This window comes from Cololabis saira, chromosome 4 (genome assembly GCF_033807715.1).
Source record: "Cololabis saira isolate AMF1-May2022 chromosome 4, fColSai1.1, whole genome shotgun sequence".
NCBI classification, from domain to species: Eukaryota; Metazoa; Chordata; class Actinopteri; order Beloniformes; family Belonidae; genus Cololabis; species Cololabis saira.
In genome coordinates, this window is record NC_084590.1 from 42,847,446 (window position 1) to 42,868,714 (window position 21,269).

Genomic DNA, 21,269 nt, shown 5'->3' on the forward strand with positions numbered 1-21,269 from the left:
GCGCTGACCGCGTACCACTCGCGCCTGCGAGGCCAGCGGAGGCGGACGCACGCCCCCACGGGGGGTTGGCGGGGGACGTGTGGGGTGACGGAGCTCCGGCTCGTCCCCTCGCCGCGCCGGCGCGCCCGGCAATCACACACACGCAGAGCCCAGAGCCGCGGGGGAGATACACGAGAGTCTTGTGGAGAGGCGCTGACAGATGTATTGGAAGGTAGCCCTCGACATCCTGAAATTCTGGATGAAATCTGTCTCTGAGGCAGCCATCGCTCCACAAAAAGCCATTATTAAAAATGCGGCTTTCTTTCTCCTCCTTCTCCTCTTCATTAACACTTGCTCACAGTTTCGTCGGCTTCCACCACACAACAACTTCAAAATATACCCATGTATGCTCACTTCTGTTGCCTCCATGTTTACCGCCGTATGACGGCGTGCTGCGTGTGACGTCTTTGTTATTGTTCCTCTGCGCATGCGGGTCAGTTCAGGGCCGCGAGTCTGATATAGGACACATTTTAAAAGATAATGTGAACAGCCACACAAAAAAATCGGATATGGGAAAAAATCGGAATTGAGCATTAAGGCCTGCAGTGTGAACGTAGTCTGAGTGTGGTGTCCTTAATATGGTCTCAAATGGCAACTTTATTGTTAAAAAAATAAAATATGAGTTGTATATAAATAACATTTAAGATAAGATAAGATATCCTTTATTTTCTCCCTCAGTGGGGAAACTTATTTTGTTGTCAGCAGTACACTTAGCACACACATGTAGGGGAGGGGTAAAAAGACTGAAAAGTCAGAAATAAAAAATATATAAAAAATACAAAAAGATACGTATAAAATATGTATAAACACAGGATATGAACAGTATAGTTAAGAAACAGTGCAGAAAAGCAGGTGGAGTGTTGTGAGGTAGACTGGCAGATTGACAGATATTGCACATCTTATATTATTGCACATGTTATATTATCGCACATCTTATTGTCCACTGGCTACTGAGAGCAGGCCTGGTTATACAGTCTGATGGCAGCGGGGAGGAAGGACCTGCGATTCCTCTCGGTGGTGCATCGTGGGTGACGAAGCCGGTCGCTGATGGAGCTCTCCAGGGCTCTGACAGTCTCATGAAGGGGGTGGGAGACATTGTCCATGATGGAGGACAGCTTAGACACCATCCTCCTCTCCCCCACCACCTCCACCCGGTCCAGACTGCAGCCCAGGACAGAGCCGGCTTTCCTCACCACCTTGTCCAGTCTCTTCCTCTCTGCTGCAGTGATGCTGCTGCTCCAGCAGACCACCCCATAAAAGATGGCTGACGCCACCACAGAGTCATAAAAGGTCCTCAGGAGGCCGTCCCTCACTCCAAAGGACCTCAGTCTGCGCAGCAGGTGGAGTCGGCTTTGGCCCTTTTTGTATAGGGCCTGGGTGTTTACAGTCCAGTCCAGTTTATTGTTCAGGTGAACACCCAGGTACTTATAGGAGTCCACAATCTCTATGTCCGTTCCCTGGATGTTCACCGGCGAGGGGGGGACTTTGCGCCGGCGGAAGTCCGCCACCAGCTCCTTCGTTTTTCCAGAGTTAATCTGGAGGCGGTTCCGCTGGCACCAGTCCACGAATCTGTGATTCAGTTCTCGGTACTCCGTCTCGTCTCCATTGTTAATGAGACCGACGATGGCGGAGTCATCCGAGAACTTCTGGAGGTGGCAGGTTGATGTGTGGTGGGTGAAGTCGGCTGTGTAGACGGTGAAGAGGAGGGGGGCCAGGACGGTCCCCTGTGGAGCTCCGGTGTTGCAGACCACCGTGTCAGACACACAGCCTCCTGTCCTCACAAACTAATAATAGTGCATAATTTATGCACTATTTCAGCCGGATCTGCCCGGCGGATGCTGAACGCTGGCCCCGCAACCCCACGGCGGGCGCCCGGCGCATGGCTCCGGGGCGCATTGCCCGTTACCGGTGATCAAACCGACAGATTTCGCTGAAAATCTCGGAGGGTGAAGCTGATCCAGCCTGGGACGTACCCCAGAAATCCCTGCTCCCAAAGCGGCTGGGAACTTGGAGAATTTAGTCGGGAACCAGGAAGTAGGCTGAAAAAGCAGCCTCACCCGGAGAGCCAGGCCGTTGCTGCTTTGACCTTTCTGTGTGTGGCTCCGGCTCCTTCGTCCGAATGGGCACAGAGGCGATGGTTCTTTGTGGCTGTAGTGGCCAGTTGGACCGTTGCTGCGGCCATCTGGAGTACAGCCACGGGAGAATCTGCTTGTGCTTTCTTACCAGCAAGTTCCTGGAGGTCCACATAAGGTCTTTTCTGGCGGTCAGGGCGAGCCACTGTTTGGCAAAGTCTTTTCCTTTCAGGTTAACCCTCTGGCTCACCCCATACAGCACTAGCTGTGCTGTTAGGACCTCCCTTGCTGGTAAGTACGGGCATTACAAGGAGCCGTCCATTGCCCACTGGTCTACGGCAGCGCTGCACTCCCAGAACAGGTGCCTCACCGACTCAGGTGCGCTACAGCCTTGTCGGGGGCAGGTGGAGATCACCGACATTCCTCGGGAGTGCATGACGACCTGACAGGTAGGATCTCATGAACCATCATCGATGACAGGTCCCGGAGTCTGTTTGGGATGGCGGAACGGTCCACATTGCGCCAAACTGTGGAGGGCTCACCAAATGTGAGCCGCCGCACTGGACACACTGGTTTCCGCTCCTGCACAAACGAGGTCAGACAGCGGTGATTAGACAAAATATGTAACACTCTGGGCTCTAACTCTCGATTCCCATTTCTAAACTTTATTGTTAAGATGAGTGTCATGAGTATGGTTTAAAAAAAAACAAAGCAATAGGTATGAAGTTTTAAAAGACTAAAACTGTGATTTAACACATTAGAAAAAAATGTAAGAGGAATCGTTATCCAATTTCATGTGAATTGAGCTCCTCCTTCACTTCTATGGGTGAGAAGTGCAGGGGTCGAGCTCGATTCCCCACTCGGACTCTGGGCGTTGGCCTCTGCTGTAAGGTATGGTTAAGTTTTGTGTCCCTAGGGGTTGCAGAGCTAATGTTAAAAAGTAGACCTCATTTGGGGAATTGGGGGGGAAAACTCTGGGTTCCTCCACAATAGAATTGTCTGAGGATATTCTCTGAAACAATTGGCGAATCAGAGGACAATTCTGATGCAGGCCTCTTGGTTTGCTGGGCCCCGGGGAGGGAGGCATCATTGCCATCATCCTGTGATTGGACTTCTCCACATTCTGAACTAGCTCCGCCTTCTGCCTGCATCACCTCATCTTCCTCGGAACTCTCCATTGGTGTGGGTGTTGCAGGCCCCTCCCCTGCTCCCGCCACACCTGATCCCTCTCCTCCAATCACAGGATTTGGCGGGAGATTTGAATTTTCCTGCCCAGCTTCTTCAATTAGCTCAATTACCGGTTCCTCTCGTCCATTTTGTTTGTCCTTTTCTGTGTCCTTTCCCTTTACAGCCTTCAGTTTGTTGGCAAAAGATTTTGGGCAACACAATGTGTTGGAGGAAACTTCCCCATTCCCGACACCCTCGTTTAAACTCACGGTTTGGAATTTAAATAAACTTTTTTAAATCCTTCTTAAAACAATTATTACCAATGTACATTCTTCAATATCATATCAACAGTTTTATCTGTGTTTCCTAATACGGTAAAATTATTTTAACGAAACTCTACAAATGAGCTGAAGGCAAATTTTCCTGGTCACGTGATACGCTTTGGCCCAATAGGACGTGGAGACGCAGAACACAAAAATGTCTGCACGTTTATGTTGATATATCACGTTTGTGTGGAGAATAGCATTGTTTGCACGTATGTCATGATTATATATACGTGTTTGCGATCTTACGTTGTCTTATATGCGCACTTGTGGAGGAAACCGATGTCTCCTCGACGCATGCGCAGAACCCACCTCCTCCAGCGACCTCTAATGGAGACCTGATGGAGACACACCACACAACACCTTTCCTGAAATACTTCAGGGGAGCTAAACATTAAAAATACACGAATACAAATACACAAATACAAATAGCTACAAACCTGCTCTTGGTATTAGTTACTAAAATGTTTGACACTATAGTTTGTGACAAAAGAAATGGTATATAGTATATAGTTCGGTCAGATTATCAATCATATCTATGGAAACATTGGTATGGGTGCCTTTTAAGACTCTCATGAATAAGAGTATGTTTTTATGTGTTTATGTAGTTGTTGTTTATTTTTTATGTTGTATGTCTTGCTGTTGGGTCTAGAGCCCATAATAAAGTTTATATATATATATATAGTAGGCTCCAAACAGTCGTCCTCCACACATACAGACAAACAACCACACACACTCGCACACACAAGTGTGTAGGAGTGCGGTTGATGTAGGCAGAGAAACGACGGAGATTAATTCCTCTTTGGAGAGCACTCCATTTAATTCAATTAACACAGAGAGTAACCAAAAACCACACTCAGAAAACTGTTGCGCAGGTAAAGACGTCAGCACCTCTGAGGTGTGTCTCTACTCTTAAAGTAGCACGTATAATTAAAGGAAAGAATATCCCTTGTAAAAGGAACAACAAGGCATGTTTGTCCTGTGTGTGTATATCCACCACAAGTGCATGTTTTTGGACTGTGGGAGGAAGCCAGAAGGAACCAACCCAAGCTGAGTAAAAACAATAACTGAAAAATACACAATTTAGTTGCGATGCACATGTGTTGGCTATATTATGAAGAAATGACAGTAATAGAGTCATAGTCTCATGCGATAGGCTACCATACGAGATGAACCGAGACAAGAATCTGTGAATTACCTGTATTCAATTCAATTTTATCTAGCGTCTATTACAAGACAAGTTGTCTCTAGGATCTTTCCAGAGACCCAGAACATGACAGCCGAGCAATTATTACATAAATAACGGCAAAAAAAACTCCCCTTTAGGAGGGAAGAAATCTGGACTTGGATCATAAGGGGGGGCCCTCCTGCTGAAGACCAGCTGGATAGAGGAATAAAAGACAACAGGAAAGGAAACTGAAGAACAGAGAGACACAGACACAATGGGTAGCTGGTGTGCTACAGATATGACAATATAAACAGATGTAGACAGCAGACACTGAGGTGCTCAGAGTGGTGGGAGGGGGGACAGCAGGTCAGCATGCAGCTCCTGAGGCTCTGGCCTGCAGACACGCACAAAAATAAGAAAGGAGGGGGCAGACCAGCACAACAAACTGCAAGAAAAATGGAGAACGATGATGGTGATGAGATACTTCTAATTAATAACTGAGGGTTGATCTAAAGAAAGAGAAGAAGAGGAGAGAAGAAGGGGTGATGGGCACCCCTCAGTGGATCATGTCGGAGCCCCCCTGCAGTGTAGCTCTACAGCAGCATACAGGACTGTCTCAAAAAATGTGAATATTGGGATTTTCGGTAATGCAATTACAAAAACGTCATACATTCTGGATTCATTACAAATCAACTGAAATATTGCAAGCCTTTTATTATTTTAATATTGCTGATCATGGCTTACAGCTTAAAAAAATATCCTATCTCAGAAAATTAGAATATTCTGGGAATCTTAATCTTAAACCGTAAGCCATAATCAGAAATATCAAAATAATAAAAGGCTTGCAATATTTTAGTTGATTTGTAATGAATCCAGAATGTATGACATTTTTGTTTTTTTAAATTGCATTACAGAAAATAAATAACTTTATCACAATATTCTAATTTTCTGAGACAGTCCTGTATGTAGGATGAAGCACTGTTTTAGACCAGCTGCTCTAGTCTGGTCCTGCAGCTGGAGCTAACACACTTGTGTTTACACTAAATAGAGGTTGAATAAACACCAACTAAAAGTTTAATAAACACTAACTAGAGGTTTAATAAACACTAACTAGAGGTTTACCAAACACTAACTAGAGGCTTTACTAAACACTAACTAGAGGTTTACTAAACACTAACTAGAAGATTTATTAACACTAACTAGAAGCTTTACTAAACACTAGGTAGAGATTTACTAACACTAACTAGAGGTTTACTAAACACTAAGTAGAGGTTTACTAACACTAACTAGAGGCTTTACTGAACACTAACTAGGTGAAGTACTCACCAACCTTCAAGCCGCAGAGCTCCTCTAATGATGACTGGAACAAAGGTTTGTGAGATCCAACGTCATTTAAGCATTTAGGGAATCAAAAATCATTATGTGCCTCCAGCAGCGCAAAAGTATCTAACGATTATTATACATCTGATTAATGTAACAATATAAAACAGACAATCAGGGCGACACGTAGCTGCATCCACTGCTACCAACATGGCAGGGTTCCCATGGTGACATGATCCCAGCTAGTACAGTTGGATTAAAGATCTATGCAGTTGTCAGGCTAAAAGAAAACATTAATACATGTTATGATTAAACAATGAAATGATAAAAGAAGCTGGATGTCAAAGCCTTAAACTTATTGATATCTGAACCTGTCCCCCACTCAGAGCTGAATAAACGGCACACGTTGATAAACGAGCAGAACCACGTATGAATCAAAAACCTTTATTTAAAATCATTTCTGGACAAAGGAGGAGGATGTGATGAAGAGTGCCGGGGTACTGCTGCGGTGCCCTCCGACATTCACCGTGACAACCACCTCTGAAATCACTCCACACAGTGGAAATCAACCGGGTTACTGCTGATTTACGGCCTGCAAGCCTGCTGGAAGCCCCGCAGACAGAGTTCACTTCAAACCCATCCGGGAGGCTCGAGCATCAGGTGTAGAAAGGCCACCACATCCCAGAATAAGCACAGCACACTGCTCTGATCATCAATTACACCAGACAATCAAGCTAAAATGATGATTTAAGAAAACACTCAGACTTCCCTGAGATGAACTGGGGTACCAACTCCCCTATGAAGGTAGATTTGTGTTTATTTATTATTCAATCAAATCAAAAAACATGTTCAGTAATAAAAGCCTTCACTTCAATTAAAAAAAGCATTTTCAACCAAATAATAAAATGTTTGAATGCAAAAAAATATTTAAACGCTCCTTTTCTTTGATTGAAAAAGGTTTTTTTTATTGAAAAATAAAGACACAAGTCTACCTTCATACTCCCGCCGAGGCTGATGTCGTGTACGACGACGAGAACGACGTTATGGCAGGAAAGTTATTCAAGAACATGATTGGTTCATGAGTCCACTCTCTCCCACGCTGGAACAGCGGCAACTGTGTTAATCGGTTTTTAATAAAACATTTACATAATCGCAACTGATGGCTTGTGTTTTTGTTGGGACCTGAAGATACATCCAAAACAGAAATCTAGTTACTAAATAAAACCCACATCACACCCGGTTATCGTTGAATAAAAACTGGACTGAAATGCGGATCAGTGCGGAAGAACTAAAACGCGCTGCTATTCAGCAGCTTGTAGAGAAGTTAAAGTTTTTTTTTTATGATGTTAACAGCTTCTCACATCATTGTGAAAGAGATTCGGCCCAGACTTCCTGAATAGCTCTGGTTCACTGAGTTTCACATTCATTCACAGAACACTTTCAGTATTTCTTTTCTTTGACCTTGTGGGTGAACTCCTGGGAACTATTTCTAATGGTTTTCACTCGTCAATAATCTCTCTAACTCTGAACTTTGAATTGTTTGAAAATTACCTCTAATCCTTCCTAGATTGATAGGCAGCAACATTTGCTTAATTAAGATCCAGCCTGATATATTTCCTCACTACCATTTATGTGTTATGTGTACACACACCTGAATACTGCAGACCGGCAGGTCCGTTTTGGGCCAGATGATTTACTCCAATCGTGTCCTATTATGTTAATTTAGAAGTGAATGAGACTGGACTCCCTTTCCTGGACTATTCTCTGAGACGATCAGAGCTGATGACATAATTCTGTGAAAAGACAAGTTTAAACGAGAGCATTCAACCTCTAAACTCTGGATAACGAGGAAAGTCCACTTCGCCACGATGTTTCCAGCAGCTCTTTTCCACGTCATTGTGAGAGCGACAGTTAGTGTCACGAGAGGAACACGGATGAAAGTCTGATTACTGCACATGTGTGCTGATATTAAAGTGTGGTTGCTGAAATCAACAAAGGTCTCTGTGGTCGGAGTCGTGCGTGAGCGGAGTGCTGTAGGCCGAGTTCCAGTCCCGCTCAAAGACGTCCGTCAGCTGCGACTGGACCGTGGACTCCGGGGTCTGGGATGTCGACTGGTCGATGACCAGCGCCGAGCCGGCGGTCTGCACGAAGTAGTCGCCCGACCAGTTGGACGTACCTGACGGGGGAAACGTGCAGTTTATACTCCAGTTCATTGAACAGTTTGTCCTCAAAGACGAGGATCACTTTATTTATTTATTTAGCCTTTATTTATCCAGGAAATGTCCCATTGAGATGCAAGATCTCTTCTTCCAGGGAGTCCGGGTCAAGACAGCATAAATACGTTTCATATAGACAATAAAACATATACGATGAAGACATAAAATACATAAACTCAACAGTAAAGGACAATCTTAAATGTGCATTGATTTAAAAATGGCTACATGTTTCCTGAAGGGCTGATTTTAAAATACCTTTAAACACATTTACAGGGGGGAGGGGGCTGTAGGTTAATGTTATCTTGCAACTCATCCCATAATGAAGGGGCATAAAAGGAAAATTAGGTTTGACAAGGACCTGACTGCATCTGGGGGACATTTAAAAGCATCCCATTTGCTGCTCGCCTAATATTAGAGGTGTTTGTACAAAAAGACAGAAGTCTGGAGATGTAAAACGGCCATTTAACAATTAATGCTTTAAAAGTAAATGTCAACATGTGGGCTTCTAAGTCTAAGTGATGGTTGCTAAGCAGCAGCGTGTGCAGCCTCACCTATGTAGGCCGTCTTGTCCGTCACCATGTACTTGTTGTGGTTGACTCGAGCATAAGGAATCTTTCTCTGTTGGGGGTTGGCAGGAACCACAAACAGCCGCTGGAGGAAAAACCAAAGCCAGGTCCTCATGTTGTCATTATTAACCATCATCCATCAGCACGTGTGTGAGCAGTTCTCTCAGCGGGAAATGAGGGCAGATGATGAGCAGAGGAGGGCAACTCACCACCTGGATGTCCAGCTTGCTCTTGGGGTCGTAAACCGAGGCAAGGGACTTGAGGAAGGGAAACATGATGGGCTGAGTGCTGCCCCAGCAGCTGATCAGAAGACGCACCTTGACCCGCCTCTCGTACGCCACTCGCCTCAGCTGGGTGTCGATGTCCGTCCAGTACCTGCAGGGTGAAGACACCGGACATCAACTCCAGAGGTCAGTGGTTCCCTAAGTGTGTGTGTGTGTGTGTGTGTGTGTGTGTGTGTGTGTGTGTGTGTGTGTGTGTGTGTGGGGGGGTCATTTATCAGGGAAATGTATTAAAGATATCATCGTTGTATTTAGCTATTTTATAATAGAAAAAAACGCAAAAAAATGAGTGTAGATCTTAGCTTTTTAGACTAAATGGTGACTTTTATTGTGTATTTGAAGTGAGTTGAACTACAGAGCGTTTTTAAAGGAATGGAGGGATACTAAGAGGGTGAGGAAGGTGGTCACGACGTGTCTGGAGAGCTCCAGCTCTTCTTGGGAGGGAAGGATGAAGAGGAGAGGAGTTGTCCTCTTAAACGCTGCGTTTCTATGTCTTCACACCTACCCCTAGCGTGAGAACGGTTGGAGGTGACGAGCCAAAGAGGTAGAGTTTTAATAATTAATTAGTGCAGATATCTAAACAGATTCAGCTCAGAGCAGCTCGGTCTGTCCCGCTAATGTTGACCGCGCAGCATTTTATTTTCAAATAATACAAACGTGCACTATTTAAAAATATGTTTTTCTTTTACTTTTTCCATTAGTGTCAGATTATTTACTACGTAAAGGTTGATTAATTAGCTGGAGGGGCCCTCATGGAGGCTTTAGAACCGGCCCTGAGCATAATGAATTTTTGACGGGGAGTCAAACATATTCTTACAAACCAAAGGAGCGCCCACCAGAAAATGTTTGGGAACCACTGCCATGAGTCTCAGGCCAAACAAACGGCAATTCTGCCTTATACCACTTTAGCATAATAGTACTTGTTTAAAGTAGTTTGACCAAACCACAGAACGAAGGAGAAATAGAGCTGATTCAATAAAAAGCACAACAGTCAGGCCTTTTCTTTCTTCTTCTTCCGTCACACAATCAATCAATCACATACTGCGCATCTGGGTAAATGTGGGGCTTGGTGTCCAGCCCACAGACACGTCACCATGTGAACCCGGCAGCCAGGAAGTCTCCCCGTGGTTTCCTCTTACCTTTTGGGATAAGAAAACTCCATGGTGGGCAGGTAGTTCATGACGGCGATGTAGATGTAGCTCTGAGCCTCCTCCATCACGCCCAGGATGGACGCCAGATCTCCCGTCCTGCCGGCGGCGCAGAAGGACGGAGGGGAACTCTGAGAAGAGGGACAGGGAGAGAGATGTGGTCAACTCATTCTATCAAAGGTCAAACGGATAAAACTGTCTCTTTTTTTAGGATACAAACAGAAAATAAAGTGATTATTGGGCATTTTTTTAAATGATGAACCCCAATGTTCACTTTGCATCGCAGAGATATTGAAAAATAAATGTGGATGTGATTAAAACATAAAACATAAAACTGTGGGAACCTATTCAGCTGATTTCTACGGTTTCTCACCGACAGATAAACGCTGGACGGCGTGTCGTTGAGCGACAGCTGGAGGGGCGTGTCCATGTTGTACGGGGTGGAGAAACTGGACGGCCACGGAGACGGGATGGAGTGGCTCCCCCCGACAAACCAGTACGCCTCAAAGATCTTCCCCAGGTCCGTGGCCAGGCAGCTGCAGTTGTAGACCACCGCGCCCAGCTCCTTCACCTGGGGACCGGCAGCAGGACGTTAACCACATTAACAACACGAAACGGTCTCAGATCTGAGTCGTAATCAGGATTCACTGTGAACTCTGAGACTTATTTTCATAGTTGCACTATAAAAATAAGGTTGAACATTATTTATTGGTGCAGCTGAGGTCGACTCAGTCAATTCAGTCATCCATTTAATAAAATAATTAGGAATAGATAAAAGCCAGATCTACAGGACTGTCTCAGAAAATTAGAATATTGTGATAAAGTTCTTTATTTTCTGTAATGCAATTAAAAAAAACAAAAATGTCATACATTCTGGATTCATTACAAATCAACTGAAATATTGCAAGCCTTTTATTATTTTAATATTGCTGATTATGGTTTACAGTTTAAGATTAAGATTCCCAGAATATTCTAATTTTTTGAGATAGGATATTTGAGTTTTCTTAAACTGTAAACCATGATCAGCAATATCAAAATAATAAAAGGCTTGCAATATTTCAGTTGATTTGTAATGAATCCAGAATGTATGACATTTTTGTAATTGCATTACAGAAAATCACAATATTCTAATTTTCTGAGACAGTCCTGTACACTATTCTTACATCTTGAGATGAGACCAAAGTTCATCTTAAAAATCAGAAGAAATTTGTTGTGTAACTTATTTATTTATTTCTAATCTCCTCTCATTGTCCCGTAAATCAAACAGCATAACTTTTCCCCCTGCAGCGAGTCTGAAACCTCCGAGAGAGTGTTCCCACCTGCGTGAGGGACCTCCAGTCCATGTTGGCGCTGCCGATGTAGATGTGCTTCTTGTCAACCACCCAGAACTTGGTGTGAAGGACCCCTGAGGTGAGCGCTTTCATGTCCACCGCCCGGATATCGGCTCCTGCAGCACACAAGCACATCGGTTTCTGCCTGAACACCCAGCAGAGCTCATGCGCTTCACACCTGCACATTGCATCTTTATGGATGTTTTAGGCAAAAGATGCCAAAACCAAACACTTTTGACAGTTTCCAGTCTAAATTAAAAGTGTCTGACGTTCATGTGAATGCAACAAACCTCTGAAAAGGCGCCAGGTAGATTTCTGCAGGTGTCATTTATAACAGCAGGAATAAAATATGTCACGTAAGTGACGCCACATTAAAAAGACGACAGTTAACTGAGGCATGAAGCAAACAGCTGTTTTTAGAGACGTTTGGCTCCGGATAAAGGGAGAGTCCCGACAACATTTTTGCCCTAAAGTTGTGCAGATTTCATATGCATCAAATCTTCAAAACATCGGTATCGGCCAAAAAAGTATCAAGACATACCTAGTTATTAATGTTTTTAATATATATTAAATCGTTTTATATATCGTTGCATTTAATGTCACTTCTGGCCGACGAAGTAAGCAAAACTAACATGGTTTACATGTTTGAATTGTGAAATTTTATACATGTTCATGTTGCATTAAGCTGCTGCTATTCATTTCATGCCATTCAGAATGTTGCACTAAGGTTAAGCCAAAAAGTATTTTAATTTTCTTGTGTTTGTGAGTTTGACTGGACCTCTTTTGAAGTTAAATTTATTTATTTTTGTTATTGCACTATTCTGCACTTTTTGTTTTAGTTTACAATTTCATGTTTTTACATTTTGTGGCACCAGTGCTGATAAGCTTTGTTGAAATATATGTCCATTTTGTTCTCTTATGGACAATAAAAGAAACTTGGGATAATTTGAGTTTTAGTCCTCTTTTCTTTTTTTTTTATTAATTCATTGCTAAAATGTATCTGATCGGGAAAAGGTATCGGAAGCCAAAAAAAGTGATCGGATCGGGAAAAATCGGGATTGGCAGATACTCAAACTCAAGTGATCGGATGTTAAAAAATCCTGATCTCCCATGATCAGCAATATTAAAATAATAAAAGGCTTGCAATATTTCAGTTGATTTGTATATATATATATATATATATATATATATATATATATATATATATATATATACAAACGTATGTATATATATATATATATATATATATATATATATATATATATATATATATATATATATATATATATATATATATATATATATATATATATATATTAATTAAACTACTAGACTGAAGTTATCGTGAACCCCGGCCCCCTCACATCCACCCGGTACACCTAAAAGTAAAGGAAGCGGTTTCCTACCAGAGTCGTTGAGAAGTCGCAGGTCGTCGCGGGGCGTTCGCGCCTGCGGTGTGTTCACTGCAATCCGAACTTGCAACTTCCCCGATAGTTCAGCCAGCCTGTTCAGAACGGCCTCGCCCTGCACCGACGGGTGGAAACACACTTGTAAGGATGCATGTGGTGATCCGACAGGTTTACCGTTCTGTGGTTCCGGCTCGACTGACCTGGTCGGCCGTGGGCTCCTGAGTGCCGGTGTCTTTGTTTGTGAGCGTCCAGTAGAAGGACGAGATGTCGATGCTGCTCTGGGCCTCGCTCATCAGATTCATCCAGGCCTGGAAGATGGAGGGGTGGGTGGGGCTGGACTTGAACTCCAATCCTTCGGGGATGCTCTCCACCAGAATGATCCTGACGGAGGAAGAGAGGAAGACATGTTCACTGGCGTCCTGCTACTTCCTGTTACTGCAGCAGCAGACAAGCAGCATCCTGCCACAGCTCAGAAATGCTTTTTATTTATGGAAATTGTATTTTGGAGTTTATATATTTCAAATAATAACATCTCGCTCTCAGTAGTTGCAGCACTCTAGTCTTCGAGTCGACAAGCGGATGCTTCCTTACTTGCAGGGATCTGAGCAGGACTCAGGTCTGGTTATCGCCTTCGGGCTGGAGGTGACTGGGGAGGAGGACGAGCTCGGGGACAGGAGGCTATAGATGCCCATAGCCGTCAGGAGAACACAGGCCACCGTGGCCAGAGCGATCAAACACCCGGAATACTGTCAGAGATGGAAAAAAAACACCCCTCCGGTTCAAATTTGCAGTATTTCTGTGAGGATTTCCTCTTTTGCATCAACTGAAAACAACATCATGATGTGTTACGTGGTTATGCTGCCACTTACCAGGTGAGCTTTCTGGCTGGACCCTCGTCTCGTCCAGCCGGTGTCCAGCAGCTACAAGCAGCAGAGCAGCACATCAACACAACCACCAGACTACTTCACATCAAACCGATCAATAAACCAATGCTATAATGAGGATTCGGCCCTTGAAAACTAATGAGCATCAATTAAAAAAAAAGAGGCAGTTTTGACACTTTCTGAGTTTTATGGAACTGAAACCTGAAAAATGTCATAACAAAACTAATTACTACACTTTCTCATGTGATCCATCAAACCCCATTACTTCTAACTGATGGTCAATAACTGCAAAAAAATAAAATCAGCTGAGGACAAAACATCATCTATCCATCCATCCATCCATCCATCCATCCATCCATCCAATTCTCTCCTGGATAACTGATCTGATCTGATCTGGTCGGATCTGGTCTGATCTGGGGCCTCATGTACTAAGAGTGCGTGGATTCCAACGTGAAACCGTGCGTGGAATTTACACAAACGCAAAAATTCAGATGTACAAAACCCTGCGTACGCCCAAATCCACGCAGGTTTCTCTGTACATCCCAATCAGCGTGGATTTGAGCGCACATGCGGGAGCACAACACTCCGCCTCGTCTCCTCCCTCAAATATATGTTTGAATATGATAAAGAAGATAATTATCCATTAAAAACTGCTCATCCTAACAAGAAATGTGCAAAAATAGGTAAAACATATATAAAAAAAAAAACATCGGCTCTGAGCTGGAATGAATCATTTATTTGGGGGCATTTCTTCCAATTTCCGCTGCATAATGCTGTTCTTTGCTTTGCGTTGCGTTCCGTGAAGAGTTGTGGTTTTATTATGATCGTACGGGTTCGTGAATGTTTATGGGCGGCGTTAGTGCATCATTACACCCTGCTTTTCTTGTTTGTATTTTAAGAACCGACACCAGAACTTAAATTGGTGGATGAAAATCGGCTCCTCGTTCCGCTTTATTGTCACGCGAATTATACGGATTAAGCCCAACACGTTTATTGAGTTTTACACATTGTGGATGTCCGCGATCACCTCTTTCATAAGTATAACAATGTGAACATCATGAACTTATATTTAAAACATGAAGCATCACGATCTGATTCCTCTGCTGCAGAAATAAAGATAACTTGTGCAACGGGATTATCGAGGTGCAAACGTGAGAAATAATGAGCAAAGTTGCTGTAACTCGGAGTGTTGCATCCGCAGGAGGAGAGACCGGTCTAGATCCCGGTCCATCACCGGAGAAACACTTTCTGGATCCTGCAGCAGCTGCAGCCGACTAATATCAGACTCTGAAAGTTGCCTAAACATTCAATAAAGACTTTATTCATCATTGCTGAATCACATCAGTTCGTACCAACCAACCTTTCCGTGACATCTTAGTTTTATTTTAAAAGACAACTTTACAGAACCGGTTTTTCGCTTCAAAATGTATTTCAATGTTTTTCTGTCCATACACAGTTATGGGATGTTTAGGATCTGGATTTAATCTCCAGTAGTCATGCATACGGTCGTCATTTGGTGTAAAGCGGATTTCAAGAGGCGGGAGCAACATACTTAAACGCCTTCTTCAGCTTTCTTGGGAGTCTTGGGAGTGAAGACATGAACTGAACAGATTTCTTATATTAAGGATGTAAGTCTGTGTTCTCCTTCTTTCAGTCACTACCCACAGTTCATGATGTTCACGAGAGTAGGAACAAAGATCAACCAGTAAACAGGAAGTCTTGCTCTCTGCTAACGTCTGCACTACCTCTGCGGCGATCCGGCTCTCGGTTCCCTGCTTCAAACAAACCCTGAGACACATAAACCCCTCCACCCCTCCACCCCTACACCCACAACCCGGAGAGACGATTGAACCTGTTTCCGACTGAGAACCGTGGTCTCAGATTTGGAGGTGCAGATTCTCATTCTCCAGAAAGAGCTGAAGATCCTGGTTCAAAGGTGCCGACGGGACCTCGTCATCCACAAAATCCAGAGAGGATGTAGGTATTTGGACTATGAATCACTTTCTATCCAGTGACTCATAAAGCAAATACATGAAGAGGAAACATATATATGTGACTAAAGGCTAAACTAGTAAACGTTTGGTATTTTTACAGGATTACCAAATGTCCACTAAATCAAACCCATTCACCCTCAAATATCATCAACACCTGTTAAAACTTTAGTTCACCTGTTAAACAGATGAACTAAAGGTTATCTGTTTATCAGTTAAACTAAAACATTAACGTTACCTGGTTGTAAGAGATGGCCGTCTTCATGTTGACCGACTAAACCAGATCTCGTCCAGACGTCGGTCCTGTCAGCTCAGGTCGGATGTTCCTGAGAGCAAACACACGCCGTTACATCACAGCCTCGCACTTTCATCTCTGAATGCTTCACGACATAAAGAAAAACATCTCCACACGAACACAAAAATATTCAGTAGAGGAAAAACATTCAAGTTTTGATATGAGAGAACTTCTTTAACAGGAGCTGAAGCTTTCCTGTCTGAGGAAGAGACGCAAAGTAGCCGAGTGGGTTTGAAACAACAGCAACACACACACACACACACACACACACACACACACACACACACACACACACACACACACACACACACACACACACCTCTGACTAGCCTTTACACACTTGACAAAGAGAAGCTTCCAGGTGTTTTCCAGCCGACATAAAGAGAACGAGTCGCACGGCTCTCGTCCATCACAAAGACACGCGGCTGCAGGCGCCGGACGTCCGAACTGACCTCACGCCTGAAACTAAGCGCTTCTGGTGCAACGCTCTTGAGATGAGTACGTTCAATAGAAATGCTCGATGTCAAACCAGTGATCAAGAAAGTACATGAACTTTCTCAATCTGAGTAATCAAAAGAAGAAGGAAATGCAGACGCCTTCCTGCTGACTGTGGTGAAGCTGGAAAATCTGAGCCGGTCGTCACGAGAGTGTCTCAAAGAAACATCATGTGACCTTTTACTGCTGATGCCACGTGACTACACAACATCTTGAGCTGGTTCATCAAAGCATCTGTGGTCTGAGCACAGAAACCTTTACATATCAGACAACATAGTTGGCATATTTAGCCTTTTAGTTGTAGATCAAAGGCAGCAGAACAAAAACAACCCGAATCACATGTGTAAACGCATGACTGCTGCAAATAAAGCAACTAACCCCAAACATCAGGCCATGTCTTTTTGCTGCTTCTTTTCAAAGGAGAACTCGTTCAAATATCAGGTCTTTCTAAAACGTACTGTATCGTACGAAACAGTTGCAATGTGACAGAAACTGAGGCTGGACCACAAGAACAAAAACAAAGAAAACATGGAACTGTTTATTCAACACAAATGAATGTGGGCAATACAACGTTCCCCATTATTGCTTTCAGGGGATTTCAGGAGGACTCCGAGCTCACAAAGCATGTCAAAGTTTCTTTTGGATGTGCCCCAAGAGGAAGCCTATTCTGTCTAAAGATAAGATCTAGCTATGACTGATGTAAAACTGCAGCCAAACAAACCACAAGATCACTGGAGCTAATTCCTACAGACAGATAATTAGGAGTGGGCATAAATCATCAATATGGCAATATATCGCGATACTTTGCCACCTGATTCAATATCAATATTCAAAATTTGAATATCAATTTAGTTTTTTCAAATAATAAATCATATTTCAGACGGGTTGTAAATCCAGTAAGACTTTACTGTAACATGGGCTTAAATAATATTGTTAATGTTAATTTAATATTATGTGAATAATATGAAAAACATACGCAAACATGTTGTAACTGTAGCTTGTATAGTTACAATAATACGGCATGGATAATTTGAATTACATTGTTTTGACTCAGTTTGTCCTAGAATTATCACCATAATCCTTTGAAGATGCATAATGCCTTTTACAGTTTTCAGCAAACTATGTATAACATCGCAATATATCACAAAATTTGGATATCACAATATTGTATCGTGACGTGTATCGTATCATGAGGTCCTATAATACCCGCCCCTAAATGAGACTATGGTAGAGTTCTTAAGACATAATGGCTAATAACAAACACAGGATTTCAGCATAAAGACCCCCAGCCAACTGTCAAGCACGGAGGTAGAGGGATGATGATATGGGCTTGTCATGTTTGAGTGGACCGTGAACCGCTCTACATATCAGAATATCGTGGATGGAAAGCTAAACCGCCTCACACATAGCCTGCCATGTTGCTTAAGCCAGTTTTGAACAAAATTGGGTCAAGCAACAGTCAACTTAGCAGCTGCAGACCACTGTGCAAAAGTAAATATTCAACAACCACAAAGAAGTAAAGCAATGCTATAAAAAAAAAGATTGGTTTCTTTGTTACTAGTTTCTTGCAGTTGAGGTAGAACCACTACAGTCAGATTATTTCAGTTGTGCTTTTATACACACAACATAAAAAAGAGGCACTAACCTTTGTGCAACACTGTATGTTAAACTGTAGAAATTTATACCGTTATTGGTTGTCTGCTGCACTCTAAAACAAGCCCTCACAGAAAAAACACTCAACAATGAAACAGACTGCAGAACGAGGAAAAAGAAACATAATGAAAGTCATAATACAAATAAAGATGATAATATTATGACCACCCCAGTGTCTGCTGTCTACATCTGTTTATATAGTCATCCCTGTACTGCACCAGTGTGTCTCTGCTTTCTCTGTTATTCATTCTCTCTGTCTGTTCTCTCTTTTCCTGCTAATAATCCAGGTTTCTTCCCTCCTAAAGGAGTTTTTCTTGCCACTGTTTTGCTTAAGGTTTTTCTCCCACTAAGGGAGTTTTTACCTGCCATTGTTTATGTTATGTTATGTTATGTTTATGTAATAATTGCTCTGGGGTCATGTTCTGGGTCTCTGGAAAGATCCGCTATATAAATAAAATTTAATTGAATTGAATTTAATAATAAATAATATTATTATTAATAATAATAATCCATGCATCTATCTGCTCCACCACCTCCTGATCAGGGCTGTGGAAGGATTTGGAAGCAGTTTTAGTCTCAGGTTATACAATTTTAACCTGAAAACAAAAAAACAACAATAATATGCCTGATTCTTGTCATTTCACTGACGTATCGAGTCTGATTACATGTTTACATATGAAGGAAATGTGACCACATTTTAACTTCTACAGATAAAATAGCTTTTAAAGCAAAGAAAACTAAATAATACCTGGTACCAATCAGGAAAGAGGGACTTGAAAGAGTAATTTAAGGAAAAGTTATGTAAGGAAGTGCTGGTGAGTTTGTCAACGACTGAAAAACATGAACGTGTTTGGGCTTGCATGTGATCAGATAATTTATTAAAGGGAAAGCATGAATGGGAGTATCTTACTGTAGGTTATTAAACACTAATCGGTGTTTTTAAATCCATATTGTAATACATATATTGATATTACGGTGTTTTATCGTCCACAGGAACTGGGTTTGTGTTATTTTGCTGACTGAAAGTCGCCGACGCAGCAAAACAACAACAAAAAAAGCGTTTTTAGTTATAAAAGAAAAGACGGTAAAACCAACCTGTTATCATGCGTCCAGCTTTGATAAAGGCCCGACTAAACCCGCTTATCTGAAATCAGTTGAGGTCGACGTTTAATTGTCAAAGAGTTTTTTTTTTAAAGAAAATAAACGCAGCTACTTTGTTACTGTTGTTGTTCAGAAATAGCTTCAGCTGCCAGGGAGGCGGTCACGTGATCCGCTCCGTGCAGCCAATCAGAGAGCAGCTCTCGTAGTGACGTAAACGGGAAATTTGAAATTACAGTAGTGCAGTTCTTATTTTGACCACAAGAGGTCAGTATGTACACATGGTAAATCATGGACGTGTGCAAAATCTTTACTTGATAGATAGATAGATAGATAGATAGATAGATAGATAGATAGATAGATAGATAGATAGATAGATAGATAGATAGATAGATAGATAGATAGATAGATAGATAGATAGATAGATAGATAGATAGATAGATAGATAGATAGATAGATAGATAGATAGATAGATAGATACTTCACTAATCCCGAGGGAAATTCAAATTTTATTTTGAAGTGTAATAAAGTTTTCAGTTGATCGTCTCATTTAGCAAAACAAACAATACAAATAAATAAAGATTCTTAAAAAAAACAAACGTCATTTTAGAACATGCAAAAATACAATATTTCTCAAAAGAGAATGTGTTGATTTGTAAAACACACAAAAAACATGAAATTAATTGAAGAGGAAAAGAACAACCAAAAAAGACATCTTCTTTTTTGAGAAAATGAAAATTAATTTTCTTTCAGCGTAATGTTTTTCTCACGTGTTGGAACCAGCTGCTGTGGTAGGCATACTTTTTTTTTTTTTACATATATTACTGACTTTTCTAAATCATTCTTTGTTATATACATTTCTATGTAATCTTTATTAATATCTGTTATTTTCTCAAGTGTTTTGTTTCTTCTACTGTATACTTTTTTCTGTTTTTATTGTGCTGCCTTACTAAGTGCTCGTGTGTGTGTTTCTTTAAAGGCTACTGTAATATATTATCAGTCGTGACAATAACAAACGGTCATGTGCCGAGTGTTTGTTACAGCTTTGCTGCATCTGACTAGTCGTTTTCTGACATGCATGAAAATGCTCTAAATAAACATCCTCTTCTGACTCCAGGCACTATGACTGACAATCTCAATCCATGTTTATATTGGCATTTGAAAACTTTAAAAAGTCTACTGTAAGCTGTTTTGTTTTTGATCAACTGAATAATGTTATGGCAAATCCGGTCATTGATTTGTTCTATGAATCTATTCACGGCTCAACATTGAGTACAGTGCCTTGCGAAAGTATTTGGCCCCCTTGAACTTTGTGACCTTTTGCCACATTTCAGGCTTCAAACATAAAGATATAAAACAGTATTTTTTTGTGAAGAATCAACAACAAGTGGGACACAATCATGAAGTGGAACAAAATGTATTGGATATTTTTTAACAAATAAAAAACGGAAAATTTGGGCGTGCAAAATTATTCAGCCCCCTTAAGTTAATACTTTGTAGCGCCACCTTTGGCTGCGATCACAGTTGTAAGTCACTTGGGGTTTGTCTCTATCAGTTTTGCACATCGAGAGACTGAAATTTTTGCCCATTCCTCCTTGCAAAACAGCTGGAGCTCAGTGAGGTTGGATGGAGAGCGTTTGTGAACAGCAGTTTTCAGTTCTTTCTACAAATTCTCCATTGGATTCAGGTCTGGACTTTGACTGGGCCATTCTAACACCTGGATATGTTTTTTTGTGAACCATTCCATTGTAGATTTTGCTTTATGTTTTGGATCATTGTCTGTTGGAAGACAAATCTCCGTCCCAGTCTCAGG

At 42.0% G+C, this 21,269-nt stretch overlaps 1 protein-coding gene across 3 annotated transcripts; it reads right to left on the reverse strand.

Moving 5' to 3' along the window:
• Positions 1–6,517: 6,517 nt before the first annotated feature.
• Positions 6,518–19,623, reverse strand: pld3 (phospholipase D family member 3). 3 transcript variants are annotated; one of them, XM_061719849.1, is made up of 12 exons: positions 19,454–19,623; positions 16,154–16,241; positions 13,910–13,960; positions 13,632–13,786; positions 13,241–13,421; positions 13,038–13,155; positions 11,620–11,747; positions 10,674–10,871; positions 10,292–10,431; positions 9,081–9,246; positions 8,857–8,956; positions 6,518–8,265 (listed from the first exon to the last, which is right to left on the reverse strand). In XM_061719849.1, the coding sequence occupies exons 2-12, from the start codon at positions 16,178–16,180 to the stop codon at positions 8,078–8,080; spliced, it is 1,452 nt and encodes a 483-aa protein (XP_061575833.1). In that variant the 5' UTR covers positions 16,181–16,241; positions 19,454–19,623; the 3' UTR covers positions 6,518–8,077. The 3 variants fall into 3 exon arrangements, with proteins under 3 accessions (XP_061575833.1, XP_061575834.1, XP_061575835.1); XM_061719850.1 differs by lacking the exon at positions 19,454–19,623 and adding an exon at positions 16,551–16,705; XM_061719851.1 differs by lacking the exon at positions 13,910–13,960.
• Positions 19,624–21,269: the final 1,646 nt, after the last annotated feature.